Raw genomic sequence first — 18,055 nt, forward strand, 5'->3', positions numbered from 1 at the left:
AACATACACAAGTTTGACAGCTTGCACGTTCTTCGCACTAGTTATTGTTTGCATTTACAGCGCTATCAACAAACTACGTAATTTAACTAAAATTTCATCATTTACATCCTAGTTACGTGTCTCATTTCTACACACATGAAAATTCGATTGGAGATACATTTTATTAGTTTTTTAATTTAAAAAAAAAAAAGGAAATCAAAAATGTTACGGGCTTTCTGTTTTATAAAAGGTAAACACATATTATTGAATTGAATTTATTACAGCAAACTGATATTGTTTATTTTGTAGTTCAAGCGGTTTTAGTTTTATTTTGTATCAGTGCAACAGTGGTTAGGAGTCGTAATAACGAATATTTGAATCCAGAATGGGTTGACCCGCACGACTGGACCAAAGATAAGGACCCACTTCAAAAACTCTGTCCACACTCGGAGCTATGTAAACCATGCGAAAATACAGTTAAATCAGAATATCTACGATTGGTTAATAGTTTGTTTAATCCAAACGAATTTCGTGTACGTGACATAATACATTTTTAAATATCTTTGTTTTGATTTGTGTGCTAATTTGACCGATTCTATTTTTAGTTTGATGAGGCGACACAATTTATGTATCGTAATGTTCATATCCATATCACAAAAGAGCAACTGGAAAAATTGCGAAGGTCAAGTGATCCGATTTACATCGATGGCTTGGTGTCGGAAGTTCTTGCACAAACTGAATTTGGGACGGTGCAACTTGTGAAAGAATACACCGTTGATCTTGCAACCACAGTTTGGGATAATATACCGAAATTGCCTTCATTCTCGTCAGTGCCATCAATATCCGAAATCAATTTCAATACTTTACCACGAAGTCGACCGATTCTCATCAATTTTGTCATTTTTGTAATGAGCTTCTTTGCCTGTCGTCGCTTCCAAATACCATATTTATATTTCATCCTCTTCGCAATTGTATATTGTTTGTATGAATATTTAGATAGCGAATGTCATAGAGTAAGTAACTTATTGCACTTTGACCTATTCTCGCTACCGAACACGGTTCGACGCCATAGAGTTCGCAGAGTAAACTTTTATGTTTCTTCCTTTCTAGCGAATTGAACTGAATCAAGCGGTTGATTTCATTTATGGCGTGGAAAAAAACCCATGTGTGAGCCCGCAAAAAATGAACTTGATCGATTGGTTCATTGGAAAAGATGGACGATCCAAATGCCGCGATTTTCTAGAGTATGTATTCGGATACTTTTTAACAAATTCAATCGAAGAATTCTTAACACATTTTCAATATTTATTTTTTTTTTTTTAAATAGGAAACAAAGTACTACAAAAACACAATGCGGTGTCATTGATCTTTTCCACGAATTCTTCGCCAATGTTCTGATGAAACAGCTGAAGATATTTTTCATGACAGTGGCTGATATAGTGCATTCAATAAGCGGTGAGTGGTCTTGGTTTACATGTTCTTTTCTATAAAAAAACGATTAATCCAACTTCAATATTTTGTATATCTATTTGCAGCAACAAATGGTATTCTAATTACGGCTGTTGTGGTTTACTTCATGAAAGATATTTTGGTGACTTTGATTAAATCAATGTTTAAGTATATTTTGAATCCAACCGCTTGGTCCCGAGTAGTAGCCGATGTTGCCTCATCGTCATCGCGTGATCCAGTCGAGCCGGTTCAACGCATTGAAGTATTGCCGTTATCCGACATACGCGATTTGAATGTGAGCAAGGCGCTCGATTTGGCTAATAATCAAATGAAAATTATCAGCGAAAAAATGGAAATGCTAAATATTCAACCGTCTGGTGGTGAATCGTCCGGTGCCGAATTACTTGCACTAAAAGCGAAATCATCAGATACAAGTTCAACAGACACAGCACCATCGACTTCTAAAGAACGTTTAAATTATGATGATGATCAGCAGAATGAAAGCAATTCATCGTCAGACAAATCTTTTGAGGAATTTGGCGAGGAAGAGATTCAACATTCGTTTCATTTACCAGAAAATATAAGCATCGTAACCGTCAATGACACTCAGCTGAGTGTTTCCACTCCATTCGATTATGATGGATCAACAGAAGACACTAGTCAAAATTTAACTAAATCAACCGATAAATCTGACATATTAACGATATCTGACAGCAACAAATCGAACAGTTCGGTGGAAATTTTATCGATTTCATCAGATGCACCGCTGTAATCACGTCACCATTTTACATTAGTGAAACAAGCACAAACCAAAACTATTCAAAACCCCCCAGTGCATTGCATGCGAAAAAAAATATCTTCTCTGCATTTTTATACTCAAAATATTTATTTTTCGACAAACTTAATTCTACGAATAATAATAACAACAAATTTATATATATAAAAAAGACGATTTTATAAAAAAAAATCAAAACAACTGCCGTAATTTTCAAATCTTATCAGTTATTGTATTTTTGGTCGTCACTTTTCTAAATTTTAACATTGACATTGTTAGCTAAATGAAGACAATTGATTACGATTAAGTCTTATTTGAATAAGTTGAGAGAGATGTCATTGATCTGTAAATTACCGGCTATTTTTGGCCCTTCCATTAATATTTTCTACTTAATCCATTTGATTGTAGCTATTCGCATTGTAAATTAATATAAAAAAAGTTGTAAAATTATAATTGTTATATTTAGGTTGTTCATTTAAACAAAATAAACCATTTTTTAAATTTAGATTATTCATTTGGTATGTTAGCTGCATATCTTCCCGATTTGTCACAAAATATCAATTCATACAAGTCGAGAAAAAACCCTAAACACTAAAGTTTCTAATTGACATTTTCATGGCATACGATAGATTTTCCGAATTAAACATATATATATATTTTTTGGTCAAACAAAATTTGCTCATAGTATTCAATATTACGATTTTAGAGTATCATTGCATTTGTACTTCACACATTCATCAACTTGCGCAATTTCATCTAGTTCGACTCTTTTTTCAAGTTCCAGCTGCCGTTCGAACTGATTTGCGGAGAAGAAGATCGAGCACGTGCATTTTCGTTGCTGCTGCTGTTGTTATTATTATTAAGATTATTGTTATTATTGCTAACATCGATTGGCCCATTTCCTGATAGGATGCTGTTATTTAGATGGTGATTGAAGTGACTGAGAGCGTTCAACATTAATTTGTTTTTGTAGTCTTTTTTCAAATGCTGCCGAATTTCCGTGTGACAATGTTCATTATTTGTTACAATTATCTCACCCGTATCAGTTGTTGTCACGCGTGCCTTACAATTGAATTTTCGAGATAAATTGCATTGCCTATGGAATTAAATGAAAAAAAGAAGGAAAAATTCTCAGACAAAATAATAATGCAGAAAATAATTGGTTCAATTTTTTTTAAGACGCCAGAAAAAATTGGGCTTTGTAATCATTATTGTATTTTTTCCATTTCAAAATCATGTTTGATTTACTTACCAGTATTTTTTGTCCTTGCGAATGTATTGAATGCCAAATGAATGTCCGTCGTGAACTAAAAGCGGTTTACCACGTTGACTGAGCATAAATTCCAATTTACCGTGGCACCATTTTTCTCCGGGTGTTACTATACGTCGACATTTTTTAAAAATAAAAGGAAATCAGTCAATTTTTTAAGGAGATATTTTTTTAGCTGATGTAATTCATGCAATTCAGATGAATTGTCGTCAATAGACGCAAAATGTAGTACAGACAAGAGAATTCTTTCGAAAGAAAAGAATGTCTATACAGAAAAACCTCCAAAAAGGTGGAATGTGTGAAACATACCTAAATAATGGAACAAAATTTGGCGCAATTTCATTTATTCGAGCGTTTTTCCGTATATTAGGTTTTTTTTTACTTTGTTTCTAAATACGCAGTTACCAAAACAATTAGAAAATAAGCAAACTCATTTCATTTGAATGTAAAATGTTTTTGATTATTTCAACCAAGTCATCTTAAGTCGCAAAAGAAAATTCTTACGACGTAAAATGCTTACAATCTACTCATTCACATGGATCGAATGAAAATAAAAGTAAAATCGAAAATAATGATTTTTTTCTTAATTAGAAATTACTTAATAACAATAACATGTTTTGCATAAATGAATGGGGTAGAATAAAAACTACTTCTCGAAAAATGTTTAAACACGAAACCTAAAAAAAACTTTCAATGAAAAGTGAATCAATTTTTTTTCGTCCAATTGAAGTGAACCAAAAAAAAATTGTTCAATAAAAGTGAACCCAAAAAAAAAATTCATTTTAGTGTATTTTACACTGAAAAAACCGAGTGAAATTTTTTTTTTGGTTCACTTTTATTGAACAAAATTTTCTTGATTCACTTCAATTGGACAAAAAAAAATTGATTCACTTTTTATTGAAATTTTTTTTAAGTTTCGTTTTAAAATAGCAATTTTTCGAGAAGTAGTTTTTATTCTACCCCATTCAAATGTAACTATATATTATTATATAAACGGAAACATAATTTTATTTCAAATCAAAGTGAAATAAATGGCTTGCATTTGTTTTTTTGTACAGAATCCTTCAAAATGCACTGGGTTTTTTGGTTTAAATTATTATTTAACTATCTTTACATTTCATTGAATTCAATTTGATGTTCACTCTAAATCTGTTCGAGTTTGAATGATGACGATGAGGTCATTTCATTTGCAAGCGAATGATGAACATTCGAATCGGATTCAGATGTTAATTGACTTCGATGTGGTGGTGTTTCGATTGGTGACAATCCAACGGGCGAATTATTTTCATTGGATTGATGATGATGGTGGTGGTGATGTTGCTGTTGCTGTTGCTGTCCATGCATTGTACCCGTCGAATGTGAATGATGTTGGGTCATTCGATTAACATCGTCTGTCATTTGGTGTCGAACCAGTTGAGCATGATGCATTGAACTTCTGGGCGAATCTGGGCTGTGTAAATTTTCATTATTTTCATTATTTTCATGATTTTGACTCGGTGTAACATGTAATTCATTCGAAAGGTGTGAACTATGCAAGTGTGCCATGTGCGAGTGGTTATGCATTGGATTGAGAATCGGTGTCATATTCGTTAATTGCATTAAATTGTTTTGTGATAGAACATTTTGCATCATATTCTGCAGCGATGTTGAATTATTATTGGCATGTGATGATGACGTTGGATGTTCGCTGTGATGCGAATGATGTTGATGGTTTGACGGTGGCGAATGATGAACATTCGTTGTAACCGTATGATTTGGCGGTTCTTGCGTTTGATTTTCATTGTTTAAGTGATGTTGAGAATGTGGCACCTCTTGGTGTTGTGATGTTGCTGGCAATATTGATTGTGATGTCGGTGACGACGAATGTGATTGCGTTGTTACTGTTGTGACTGGAATTGAAGACGGTAATCGCATTGATATTGATATACTATTTCCATTGCTTGTTGCACATGTTGTTGTGTTGCCACTTTGGACAAATTCCGAATTTGGATACGATCCTTTCATGTGCGGTTGATGATTATGCACACCGGTGGCCGATAGTACACGACCCTGATGTGTAATGCATCTCGCTCGGCACATCGTTATGCGATACGATTTACACAACCAATACGTTTTCATTCCTTGTTGCGTTGCAACCGTATTGTTTCGATTGAAAATGCAATTAGCATGCAATAACGACGTCGATGAGAGCATCGTTACATTTCCACCTGAAATTTGATTGGCCATACAAAATGAGAGAGAGAGAGAGGAAGAAAGCAAATAATATCACTTTTTAATCGTTTCGCTTCAACATTGAGTTATACATACGAAATTTACACGCAAAGCAATAGGTGCGGTTTGTACAGGTGGAAAAGAAAAAGTGGTGAACATTGAATTTTATTAATAAAGCAAGAATAGAACAAAAGATTGCACTCAAAGTTCAGGTAGTGATAAGTAGTTTCTTTGAGACGCTGGTTTTTTTGTTAACAAATTACACTGTGTGGTGTGAACGAAAAATAAAGCCTCAACCTTAACATAAAATAATAACACTTATTTGACTAGGATTAAAAGTAAAAGTTGAATATTTGGTTAATTTTACATTTTACATATAAATTCACAAACAAAAACATTATTTTAATTCAAAGAAATTGATTTTCACAAAGGAAATTTGTTCATTTTTTTGTACATTTGTAGATCGATAAGCATTTTTTTACAGGTGAAATAAGAAAACAATAAGTTTTTTAGGTAAACAATTGTTGTCAATTTACAAATCAAACAAAATGTAGCTTTTTGGTAGTAATAAACACATATAAATTTAGTCGAAGCAAGTGGTTGAAACAAAGTTATGCAAAAGGAATGTGGTTAGATTACTTGAATGGGTGAAACTAAAAGAAGAAATTTCATTTTTTTCACTTCCCCGCTCACATTTATGTAAAACTACAAAAGTGGATAAAATGCTCTTTCGAAAAAGAGATGCAAAGTTTCCATTTTAATTTCTCCCATTTATTTATAAAACGCAAGAATTTACAGCAAAGGGTAACAAAAGTGATAGTGTGCAAGTGAAGCAAACATAATTAGTTTAACTCACCCGTTGGAATTTCCATATGATTGGCATTAATTGTTGATGCGCTGCTTCCTGCTGCCGATGCATTTGCTAAGCCTTTGAAAAAATCGTAATTTTCTGTTATTCTACATAAATTCAGTTCGATTGTTACGCATACAATAGGAAGGCCTTCAAATGAATTGCTACTCACGGTTATAATCAAAGTTAAACGGTGCTGATAGATTTCGTGTCGCTCCCGGTGAATCGCCAGTTTCTCTTTTCACATTCGATAAATCAAATCGTCCGGATTCGATCATCGAGATTTGTGGAATTGGAAATCCATCTTCGGAGGTGCTAAGATTATCCATTGATTCGGTACTAACATCATTGTCAACACTTTCTGATGTTCGTTTCAAATGTTTTTTTGATGAACCGCTGCCGCCGCCGCTTTCATTATGCAAATTGCTATAGTCGAGTGCTGCTCGTTTGTGTCCACTCAATTGACTCGAATGGAATGCATTCGGATAGTTTTCATTTTTCGCACCAAAACTACCAGCCGGACTGGACGGTGACTTTTGTGAATGATGATGCGCTTGACTTGGGTGCATTTGTTGATTTGACGATGACGTGGCAAGACCTTTTATTTGCAATTGTTGAGCAATTTTCATGAACGAATTCAATTCGGTATGCTTTACATTCACAACTCCTTGATACATAAATTGCAACAATTCCGTCATCACCGTGTATGATACGTCTTTGAGTACGACTAGGTTTAAACAAAAAAAAGCAATAAAATTATTATTTGATGATTAGTATTTTGACGCTTTTCTTCAACTAATCTAGATGACACGTGAATATTCACTGAATAGCAGAAATTCCGAAAAAGTCACAGGGAATGTGTTAACAAAACAAACTCTAATTAACTTTCGTAATAATATCGTCTGTAGGGCACATTTTTTGTTTTAAATTAAAAGATCTTCTTTGGAAAATGCGCATTATACATCTCATGTATATCTTGCATGTTTCATCACTCTTTTTCTATTTCAAAACGTAAATATGTTTGTTGACACAGCCAATAAAAATAATTCGAAACAATAACATTTTATCGCGCGAAACATTTTCGCACAGACATTGTCTCTCTTCAATAAAAGAAACTGTTGCACGCAGTTTTATAAAACTATACATCGTTGGCACTCCAACCTTTACGAATGTATTTCGGCACGTTTTTATCGTATTCATGAAACCAAAGAGAGACGAAGAGAAAAAATATGCATTCAAAAGCAAGAATGTATTTAATTTTTGATGCGTTTAAATACAATACAAAAACGCAGAGTGCACAATTTGACTTGAGACATTTTGTTTGTTGTTATCATTTTTTGACTCTTTCTCTTACACGAATACAAATAATAAACCACTACAATAGAATTTTATGGTTGCATTCGAATGAAATGGCAAAAATAACTTTTTATTATCACATTTATGTGCAACACAACCGCTTTACACAGGATCAACTCTATCTCTACCCCACTTTTTTTATAAATGGGACACCCCTCGTCGTTACGTACAACCCATTACATATAGTATGGAGCATAACGGCATGTTTGCACAGTGCATGTAACATTTGATGCAAATGTTTATGTACGAATTCCGTTTTGATAAGTCAACAAATTGCAACGGAATATATATACATACTAAAGTCATGCTTGTTTCTTTATTTATCAAGCGATATCAGTTGAGGTGTTGCCAACACAATATTCAATCTGTGAAGATTCAGTATCAAATTCTCAAAAACAAAATTACCACAATTGTGAGAAAAGTGAGCAACACGGCGAAAATAGAGCAGTAGAATGAGTTCATCAGAAATGTCACACCGAAAAAAGATCGAAAATACGTTTGCTAGGTTGTTAGAGCTGATAAGGGATGAATATGAGAGAAGAGAAAAGCAGACAATTTCCGCGGAAAGTCGAATAATGAGGAATATGTCTTAGTGTTACTTTCATCACGTGTTCAAAGAGAGAAAAAATATGTTGACCTTTTTTCAGGTTCAAATTCTTACTACTATCTTATTTTCTTCTCTTTTTTTCCACATTTCTTTGGTTACGTTCGATGAATGATCGATATGAATGTATTTTCGTACGAAAAATGATATACGATACGGTTTTGTATTATCATACTTGTACGAAATCGAAAACAATACGAACAAAAAGAAAATGAAGAATAATTACAAGAAATAATAATTTCGATTTTTGTCAGCGAATACGATATATTGATGATTTATGGTTGCGTCAGAGTTGCGATCGAACTACCATTTTTACATCTGAAATATACAAGCTAGGGTGTTAAAAGGCGCGTGTATATGATATTAAATCATTTCTGATACGAATATGTAAATACATCGGCAAAAAGTTATCAGTTTAAGTCAACTTTAAATGATGGTGTCCATTGAAAGAGAGAGACATTTTCCATATGATTCCTTGAGTATGTATGTTTTAACACAAATTACATAATCACGAACATCCGCATATAATTTGTCTCATAGAATAAAATCCGATAGTTTCGATAGGAAATAAAAAAAAATATCTGGAACGAATGTTATGAAATGGCTTATTGATAAGTACATTGAAAACGGCATGAAAAAGTCTTGTACGGTGTATGTATATTCGATTAAATGAAATTTTCTATCATTTATTATCATTTATCACATTCTCTTTTCTGTCTCTAAAAATTGATGATGATTTTTTACGACTTCACTTGTTATTGAAGTTCAATAATTGAACACTTAAGAGCAAACAAATCTAAAGTAAAACCCATAGAATTGATTAATATCTTATAATTATCTATAACAAAAATGAAATACATTTCGTTAAAATATATGGCTCCCGTTTCGGTGACAACAAATACAATTGCGCGCGCGAATGATGAAGAAAAAACGAAACGTGACAAAGTGTGTGGAATGAAAAGTGCGCGGTACAGAGACGCAACATGTGACGCAAGAATGGAATGGAAAGAGACAGAGATAAAAACCGAAACCGTTATGTTGAACTGAGTCCGAATTCAATATCGATACGTTTATCGATATCTAATGAAGTATTTGTTGATGGCGATATCGGTGTGCGCGCCTGTCAATAATAATGAAAACAATATATCAAAATCAATTGAACTTGTTGCTACTAGCAGTAGATAGGTCTGCTGAATTTTTATAGTCCATTTTAAACAACATCGAATTTATTTACTTAACGCATGTTCATTTCATGATTACTCTTTTTGTTCACTTCGTCGTCGTCTTCTTCCTGTACTCACATTTATGTATATAAATATCTATATCTTTGTATTACATTTCTTACTTTCGATCGAGTCGATTCAATGACTTTCGCTAAACCACATCAATAATCCATCTACGCTTTTTTTTTCTTGTGTACTGTAAATCAAATTTTTTGATTTTTTCTTTCTTCTTTCTTCTTTAGCCATAAAATAGAGTCATATTTATTGCATTTTATCTTATTTTGTTATCATTTTCCAAAAAATGAGAATCGATATATTTATAAAGACTCGAAGATTCGATTTCTGTACATATAGTTTACACGTTTGGTGTACAAAATGGTCTAGAAAATGGTTGTTATTCTTATCATCATCGAACTTTGAACATTTGTCGTGATGATTTTCTGATAAATTCACTGAACTCATTCCGAAATGATACATATCCCATATATACTATGTGTGTGGAATGGAAAAAAAATCATGTACGACACATCGTGTTGTTAATTTATTTGTTGATCTAAGCATCGGAGGTTATCATAATATTGAAATAAAAGAATATTCAAAGAAAAAAAAGCAACGAATACCTACTGAGTCGAATGGGAAAGAGAAAATAGACGCAAAGAAGATACACAATTTACTCACAGAAAATGTGATAACATTTTGATCTGTTGCATTTTAAATACATTTACAAATACAAACAACCTATTTACAACAAATAGCAAATAATAAATACGCACCACAACAATTTCATTTCGGGACGTGAAAAATTATCGATTTATCATGATTTCAATGCATGTTACAGATGTTTACGCTTTTCGAAAATCGATCGAAATTTGTATACAAACACGCGGAATGTTGTAGGTGACGATTCTCTAATCCACCAAAAAAAAAAAACAAGGGAGTCGATTGACGTTAATGTAAATTTCATTGCGTGCAGACAAAACAGATATCTTGCTAATGAATATTCTCGCTTATCCAAATTATTATGATTACAGTTATCCGAACGAAAATTTGTTATTATTTGACGTTAATTAAGTGGTTGACGCAAAGGAATATAAATTTAGGTCATGGATGGGGGTTCAATTTGACAACGTATGCCAACTTGCAATTTTCAGACATTTTCCAAGTCACATTCCATCAAGTGCCATGCCATAGTTTTAAAAGATATTTTCGCGCCTCACCAGTAAAGCTGTTTAATATTATTATCGGCGATCAATTAATATTTATGAATAAACACAATTAGAATATTGCTCCTTATGGAAAAGTGCTTTAAAACCACGTCGCACACACTTTGTAATCCAAATATTGGATGACGATATCTGTTTTGTTATATATATATATATTTATATCGACGCATTTTGTGTGTGAACACACGATAAGTTAGAAATATTGATGAGCATCAATAAGTTAAAATATGCAGATAACAGGTCACACAAAATCGAACATCGAACAACTGATATCAGTTGTACGCTACACTTGCGATAACAAATCATTTAATGGATCTAATATATAAATGTAATTAAGACCGAATATGATGTGGACTTTTTTTTTGTTCTCAACTGATCATCACATCAACAAATAAATCAAAATGAGCGACAATTTTTATGCAGAGTCAAGAGAAACAAGTGTGAACGAAAAAAAAACGCTGCTTGAAGGGAAAAAAACAGAATGCGAATGAAAAATATCGAAAGACTTATTTGTGTTTTTGTATTGCTCTACAAAAGGTTAAAATGTCATTAGTTTATTTTACATGAAATGATCTCTTATTTCCCTATCGGTTCTTCTCCTTTTATATTAAAATAAAATGTTGTGCGGTTATACATTGGGACTAGAGAAAAGATGTCTGTAGTAAGCAATATACCATATTTGAGCAAGAAAGAGCAGAAAAGAGAATAAACGCAGTGATAACGTGAGCGTGCGCGCGCGTTCACATTGGTAGCTAAACAAAAATCGAAGAAAATCGAATAAAAATTGTCATGAAAAGAATGAGAAATACGGCCGATCGAAGCACATCATCTCTCTCGTTCTCTCTATCTCCCTCTCGCTCTTCGTATTTACGATTCTAAGACAGAGAAAGGACGCACACGCTAAATTGAAAACATAAAAATTGATAAAGGAATTTGATGATAGTTCATTCGTAACGTCGATTCGCATTTCTCTATATCATGTGCTCGCAATAGAAACATTTTAAGGGCATTGATGACACACAATATTCATGTCACTTAACGTCAACAAAACAAGCAACAGCGCATTTGATTTGCGCGCGCCAATATTATCTCCTTTTCGTGTTTCAAATAATTTTTTTGATAAAATATCACAAGAAGACAAAATTCTGAACATTTTCTGTAGATGCTGTGAAGCAATATATAGATCGATTGATGTTTGTTCTGTCTTTCCTTCGTATGTTCTTTTTTTTCTTGTGTTCATTTTGTTTCCAGTTATCAGTGTTTTAATTAGAAAAACTGTTCAGTTGAATATCTCAATTCGAAAGAAGAAGAAAAAAAAAACACACACACATCCGACATTCAGTTTTCTATGATGTGACTTATTTTGCGATCATTTTGGTGGCATTCGGAGCGACTTTATGCCGACACAACTGTAATGAAAAGATAAAATTCTCCTTGATATCAACAAACGGGGTTAAAGGTGATTCGCTCAAGACTCACAAGCACAACAACAACCGAACACACAAATAATGATAAAGAAAATACGAACTTTCGAAGGAAAAGAAGATATGAATGTGTATTGAACGGAAAAAAAATATCTATGCGTTCGTAATTAGCTTCGGATCGAAGTTCTCTCGTTTGTCATGCAACCATTGAATGATCTAGCACATAATATGACGGACATGTGCTCATAATCTGATTTCCAAAGAGATCATGTATATGCACAATATCGTAAATAATAGCACTATTTTTGTTTCAGACTTCAAATACGCAATTTGCCGACGCCAACACTTTATTATTAAGTACCTTGTTATTAGATAATGGTACAACACGTTTTCTCGAAATATTTGAAGATTCTGGTATCCATAAAAATGACGCCTGCCTTTCACATAAGGTGATTGACTTCTGTATTTCTTTTATAGGCTGTTTTGAATTATTGTCAATTTTCAAACCTCTCACAGTTGGTGTAACAAAAACAATTTCGAAATATTCAACAAAATTATGACCTTTTTCCAGCTACAAACTATTGATTATTTTTCATGAATTTTTCAAACGAAACGACTTACTATTTTTGTTAAATCAGAATTGGAAACAATTTGTATCACCATTTCACTTAATACAAAGAAAGGTCGGCTATTGAATTGAGTCGGCGGTTAATAATAGGACACAAAAAGTGATACATTCTCTCATTATTCAAATGCTTGTTTACATCGATCGATTACTTAGTTTTGATGTTCAACCCTTACACTTGATTCAACTATGATATTTTTATCAGCGATCAATATTTTGTTTCGTTTAAATTAAATTTCTATTAAAGAAATCGACGCGTAATCATAAAGAAATCGAAGACCAATCAAAAGTAGATAGATTAAAAAAAATGCTTACTGATTGGATGACGGCATGGATTCGTAATGAACATCTCTTGAAAGTATGGACTGCAAATCGCCAACACAATTTTATGTGCTTGTAACAGTTTTCCATCGCATGCTAAAGTTACATCCACCAAATCGCCACGGTCGAATAAATTTTGAAAGCCGGACGCAATGTTCTCCTGAAAATCCAAAAAATCGAATAGAGTCATTTTGAAAAAAAAAAACGGTTCTTTTACTTTAAAAATGAAATAATACGAAAAGTTATTATTTAAAAAATAGTTTAAAAATTAAAAAAAAGACGCTTTTCCTCGTTGATATTTAAAATAATTTTTTTTAAAGAGTAGGCTGCAAAAAAACAGACAAACCTGAAAATTGTTCCAGCATAATGCAAATTCATCATCCATTTTTGCGTTGAACCAGTTGAAATGCCACACAAAAAACAGCTGATGTGATTTTTTTCTGCGAGTAACGTAAATAGTCAATATAGTGTATCTTTTTTTGTTCAAAATTAATTGTCTTTTTTAAAAATAGGTAATGGTTAAAAGTCAAAACCCAATTTTCATCACGAAAATGAATTATTTGCGTAGATAAATTTGTTTCTGTTTAAAGAAAGAAATGCACTAAAACGGCTGCAAAAGAGTGTTTTGATGTGTAATGAATATGGTATAACTTGGCGCGGTTTTATTTTGTTTTGATTCTGAATCGGTCTCTGTTGTGCACTTCACTAAATATTTATTTAATTTAAATCGTCATGCAATAAGAGTATATGCTGAGGTCGTCACTTGAATAAAGAAAATGCGTTTCGGTACGCAACGCGTATTTTCGAATTGTTTCGTGTTTTTTTTCTGATCCATCCAACAAAATTAGCTTACTATAAATAAAAGAATGTCTCCCATATTTCGCATGAAATACGCACCTTGAAAAGTGTTTTTCTTTTTTTTTTTGCTTCTTCTTTTCTTTTAAAATCGTTTAATTTATAAATTGGAATTAACTCATTTTATAACGCACTTAAAAATCACAAACTAAATATTTTCATCGTAGAAAATTGTTGCATTTGTTTACTTACAAGTATCGTTTTTATTTACAGCACCAAGAATTTCTTGGAAATTGACAACAAAACCAATTACGATAATTGTTCTGACTTGCAACTGTCTTAAGAGGCGAGAAAATATTGCAGAAAAAAAGTGTGAAACACTTTGACTTGAAGTGTGAAATTAAATTTTTGAAAAAAAAAAAAACAGACAGAAACGATTGTGTAAACGATTTTATAAAATCTGTGAGCTTCCAGAAAGACGATTGTCACTCGTTCACTGTTCAACCAGAAATGTTAAGCAGAGCACATATCGACGATAAATATTCTTTGGGTCCGTCAAGACGGCACTAACAACAGACACGATTTGATATGTGTTATTGCTGTGGCAATAATCGTGTGTGCCAAGCACAACCGATATACTATAGAATAACACGCAACAACGACATTGACATCTCCGCATTGCTGTTGACAGTTCAGCTAATTTGGCGATAATAACAACACATTTATTATGGTGTACGGTGTGTGTGATATGTGATATGAGATATCACAAAAACATCGATGAATATTGTGATGGTGTGTTTGTGTGTGCACGCAATGACACCTCACTTACGGCATTATGCATCGTTATTCCCGCAGTTTATGTATTCGATTTCCATTCACAATTCCAGATTTTTAGACATTTTTCAATGGAAACATGATTTTTGCCAAAGAAATATTCTCAATTCTCCTTTTTAATTGCGCTGAATTAAATAAATTGTTCGCTGTAAAGCAGTTATTTTATAGCAATTGTTGGTATTTTCATTAGGCGGCAGTGTTGTAGCTATCTGGTAACACTTATTGCGCTCTTCGCTTTTTCATACGAAAAAGCGATACACGGTACCGTTAGTGAATAAACACACAAAATCTTTCATCATTTTTCATGCATTGTCTTGATTTGTTTTGTCAAAATCTAGTATCTTTTGTTGTTTTTATAAAATCATATTGCAATCGATAGAAGACTGCGTTAAAAAACGATTTTCGTCGAACAAACCTTAAAATGGGTAAATTTTAAACGACTTCAAATATCTCAAACTGCATTCTTTCCATTGTTTATGATTTGGTTCTTTTCATTTCAGAATCCAAATACCACAATGTCAGCGATATTCATGTGGTTATCAAAGATTGTTTCGGTATGGTCAGCAATTATTTCAACAATTCAAATGCATCGGCTCTGAATGAAAGTCAATATTTCGATGCAAATGATAATCAATACAGCGGTTGTTCAATCAAGCTATCGGTGTCGCCGCAACAAAATATCACATGTGCACCCGACATCGTTGACAATATTGAATTAAATGAACCACCTCTACTTGAAGAGCTGGAAATCTATCCTGGGCAGATCAAAGAGAAAGCAATGATATTCATGAATCCATTTCTCTCCAATCAATTGGCGAATGAGCACTTTTTGATCGACACCGATTTATTTGGTCCGATTTTCTTTTGCTTTTTGTTCGGCGCATGTTTGTTTTTGGCGGGAAAGGTCTTCATTTTCAGTCATTTGTACGCTTTATCAATGGTATCGGTGCTGGGAATGTATATATTGTTGAAACAAATGTCTTATGGTCATCAAGAGCATTTCATAACCATCAAAGGGGTTGCGAGCGCATTGGGCTATGGAATGTTGCACATGGTTTGGTTTTCAATTATCGGCATTTTCTTCAGTCTCAATACAATGAATTCATTCTCAATATTGGCCGGAATAATCGCAGTGTGTCTGTCAACTTTTCAAACGGCACGCATTTTGGGCATCATGTCAAATCAATCGAGCAACGGCGCACTCATCGCTTATCCAACGGCCATCATTTATATTTTATTCACATTTTTGGTCATTTTTTGAAAAAATGAAAAACATCACATTTTAAGCTGATAGCAACCATTTTAGTCGTTCAATAAACATTCATTTTACAAAAAACGGTATTTTTTTAACTCTAAAAAGTAAGTTTATTTCGAAAAAAAAACGAGAGAGAAAAATGTTACATTCGTTTTGGTATTTTGTTCCATTTTGTTTTTATTTAAATACATAAATTGCATTCTCAATCTAAGCACACTAATTTGTTCATTCTGTTGAGTTTTCCTTTAAAAAGATTTTTCTGTTTTGTTTTTTGTTCTTTGTTTATGTTGCACCGTGTTATGGAAAAAAAATTTAAACAGCAAAGATAAATTACATCATGTACTCAATATTAAGCTAAAAAAAACTGTTTTACAAACGTCCGTATCGTGGTTGATGCGCGGCCCGATCAGTGAAGAAGTTTCTTAGTACAAGCACTTGTGTGATTGTGATGGCGAAAATAGCGAATGCTTCAGCAATTGACCACCAAAGTACACGTTCATTCAATTCTTCGGCCCGTTTGCGACCTTGAGCTTCACGCTACAATTATCAATTATATCAAAATGTTGAACTTTGTTAAAAAATTTCAGAGTTTTTTAAATAAAAAATAACGATGAATGCCGGAAGATATCCCGAAAATCTTTACAGTCATGGATTGTACTCACCAAACGATGATGTGTTTGATAATCTAAGATCGCGTTCAGGCTCTTGTGAATTTCCTGAGCGGCTGATTCGAGTTGTGTCAATGCCGTCGAATGCGCTTCAAAGTCTGGTGTCAATGGGTTTTCTTCGCCAACTTGGAAATCCATATAAATAATTTTGTGACTGAATGTTGAAAATTCATTGCTAAAGCACACCGTATATACACCGTCCGTCTGAAAATATCGAGCAATTTGTTAAAAGATCGTGGTTAATCAATAAAATGCGCATTATGCATTCGCCGAAAGTAACGAAATGCTTACATCTGTTGTGAATTGATGTGAATCGAATTGAGATCGAGTGTTTTGATAAAGAATTTCTTGGTTTGGTCCCTCTAGCACTACGTCAACATCGTATTGCCCTCCGGTCACAACCTTAATTAGTAAAAACAAAAATACCACAATAATTAGTCATCGATCAAAGTTCCAGTCGTTCCATTGCCGAAGTTGTGCCAATTTCTTACCTGATATTCTAAAACTACGGACGTATTCTTTTTAACCTCTTCATAAAAACAATCACGAGCACTATCTGGCAAATCGAATGTTAATTCTACACCAGATACACTCTGATACACTAAAAATAGTGCCAAAAAATAACACAATAAACTATTTGTAAGCATTTTTGTGAATTGTTAACCAATGAATTTGTGTTATGTGGTCCGTCACTCGATTGACACTTATTCCTTTTCTCGTTAAATCGTTGAACGTAACACCGAAAATGAGTGTTTATTTGTTATGTATTGGATTCATTGAGGTTTATTGAATTTGATTTTGATAGCAGCGTATATACGATCAAATGACAAATTCTGAAATATGCATATGTGTAACTTTAATGAGAGAAAAAAGTGTTTTACTTTTGGCAGCTGTCAATTTGCCTATTTTCATTCGCCGAAAATGTCACGCTATCATTTAATCAGTTACGTGTATCAATTGTTCTTATGAATTATGACGATAGATGGCGCCAACAATACGAAAGAGATATTTTTATGAATATTTGAGTTGTGTTCATTTAAAAAGAGATCAAACTTTAATAAACGCTGATTTTTTTTAAATTGTTTATTTTTGATTAGGCCTAGTACCAAGAATTGTGATTAATTTATTCTCATGAATGCATATTATCGAAATAATCTATGGAACCGAGACGTCCGATGGTTTCTTTAAGGTCA

At 33.0% G+C, this 18,055-nt stretch overlaps 5 protein-coding genes across 7 annotated transcripts; 2 read left to right on the forward strand and 3 right to left on the reverse strand.

Moving 5' to 3' along the window:
- The first annotated feature begins 39 nt into the window (after nucleotides 1-39).
- On the forward strand, nucleotides 40-2,708 carry LOC116349398. Its single transcript, XM_031780811.1, has 6 exons — nucleotides 40-229; nucleotides 289-512; nucleotides 585-992; nucleotides 1,090-1,223; nucleotides 1,307-1,434; nucleotides 1,515-2,708. Exons 1-6 carry the CDS (start codon nucleotides 202-204, stop codon nucleotides 2,198-2,200), a joined length of 1,608 nt encoding a protein of 535 aa, XP_031636671.1. The 5' UTR covers nucleotides 40-201; the 3' UTR covers nucleotides 2,201-2,708.
- LOC116349400 (protein abrupt-like) lies at nucleotides 2,414-14,717 on the reverse strand. Of its 3 annotated transcripts, XM_031780813.1 has the most exons (8): nucleotides 14,358-14,717; nucleotides 14,208-14,247; nucleotides 13,657-13,750; nucleotides 13,305-13,470; nucleotides 6,707-7,261; nucleotides 6,541-6,633; nucleotides 3,456-3,582; nucleotides 2,414-3,299 (listed from the first exon to the last, which is right to left on the reverse strand). In XM_031780813.1, exons 3-8 carry the CDS (start codon nucleotides 13,693-13,695, stop codon nucleotides 2,960-2,962), a joined length of 1,320 nt encoding a protein of 439 aa, XP_031636673.1. In that variant the 5' UTR covers nucleotides 13,696-13,750; nucleotides 14,208-14,247; nucleotides 14,358-14,717; the 3' UTR covers nucleotides 2,414-2,959. The 3 variants fall into 3 exon arrangements, with proteins under 3 accessions (XP_031636673.1, XP_031636672.1, XP_031636674.1); XM_031780812.1 differs by lacking the exon at nucleotides 14,208-14,247; XM_031780814.1 differs by lacking the exon at nucleotides 14,208-14,247 and having other exon boundaries at nucleotides 6,541-6,612; nucleotides 14,358-14,714.
- Nucleotides 4,511-6,036, reverse strand: LOC116349401 (histidine-rich glycoprotein-like). The gene has a single exon (XM_031780815.1). The coding sequence runs from the start codon at nucleotides 5,697-5,699 to the stop codon at nucleotides 4,617-4,619; it is 1,083 nt and encodes a 360-aa protein (XP_031636675.1). The 5' UTR covers nucleotides 5,700-6,036; the 3' UTR covers nucleotides 4,511-4,616.
- A 491-nt stretch (nucleotides 14,718-15,208) lies between the features above and the next one.
- Nucleotides 15,209-16,336, forward strand: LOC116349322 (protein YIPF5-like). The gene is made up of 2 exons (XM_031780709.1): nucleotides 15,209-15,364; nucleotides 15,440-16,336. Exons 1-2 carry the CDS (start codon nucleotides 15,361-15,363, stop codon nucleotides 16,198-16,200), a joined length of 765 nt encoding a protein of 254 aa, XP_031636569.1. The 5' UTR covers nucleotides 15,209-15,360; the 3' UTR covers nucleotides 16,201-16,336.
- Nucleotides 16,333-17,755, reverse strand: LOC116349323 (transmembrane emp24 domain-containing protein 3). Its single transcript, XM_031780710.1, has 4 exons — nucleotides 17,354-17,755; nucleotides 17,154-17,264; nucleotides 16,857-17,066; nucleotides 16,333-16,731 (listed from the first exon to the last, which is right to left on the reverse strand). Exons 1-4 carry the CDS (start codon nucleotides 17,507-17,509, stop codon nucleotides 16,564-16,566), a joined length of 645 nt encoding a protein of 214 aa, XP_031636570.1. The 5' UTR covers nucleotides 17,510-17,755; the 3' UTR covers nucleotides 16,333-16,563.
- Nucleotides 17,756-18,055: the final 300 nt, after the last annotated feature.

This window comes from Contarinia nasturtii, unplaced genomic scaffold, assembly GCF_009176525.2.
Source record: "Contarinia nasturtii isolate CC-2019 unplaced genomic scaffold, AAFC_CNas_1.1 Cnas_scaffold_2861, whole genome shotgun sequence".
NCBI lineage: Eukaryota > Metazoa > Arthropoda > Insecta > Diptera > Cecidomyiidae > Contarinia > Contarinia nasturtii.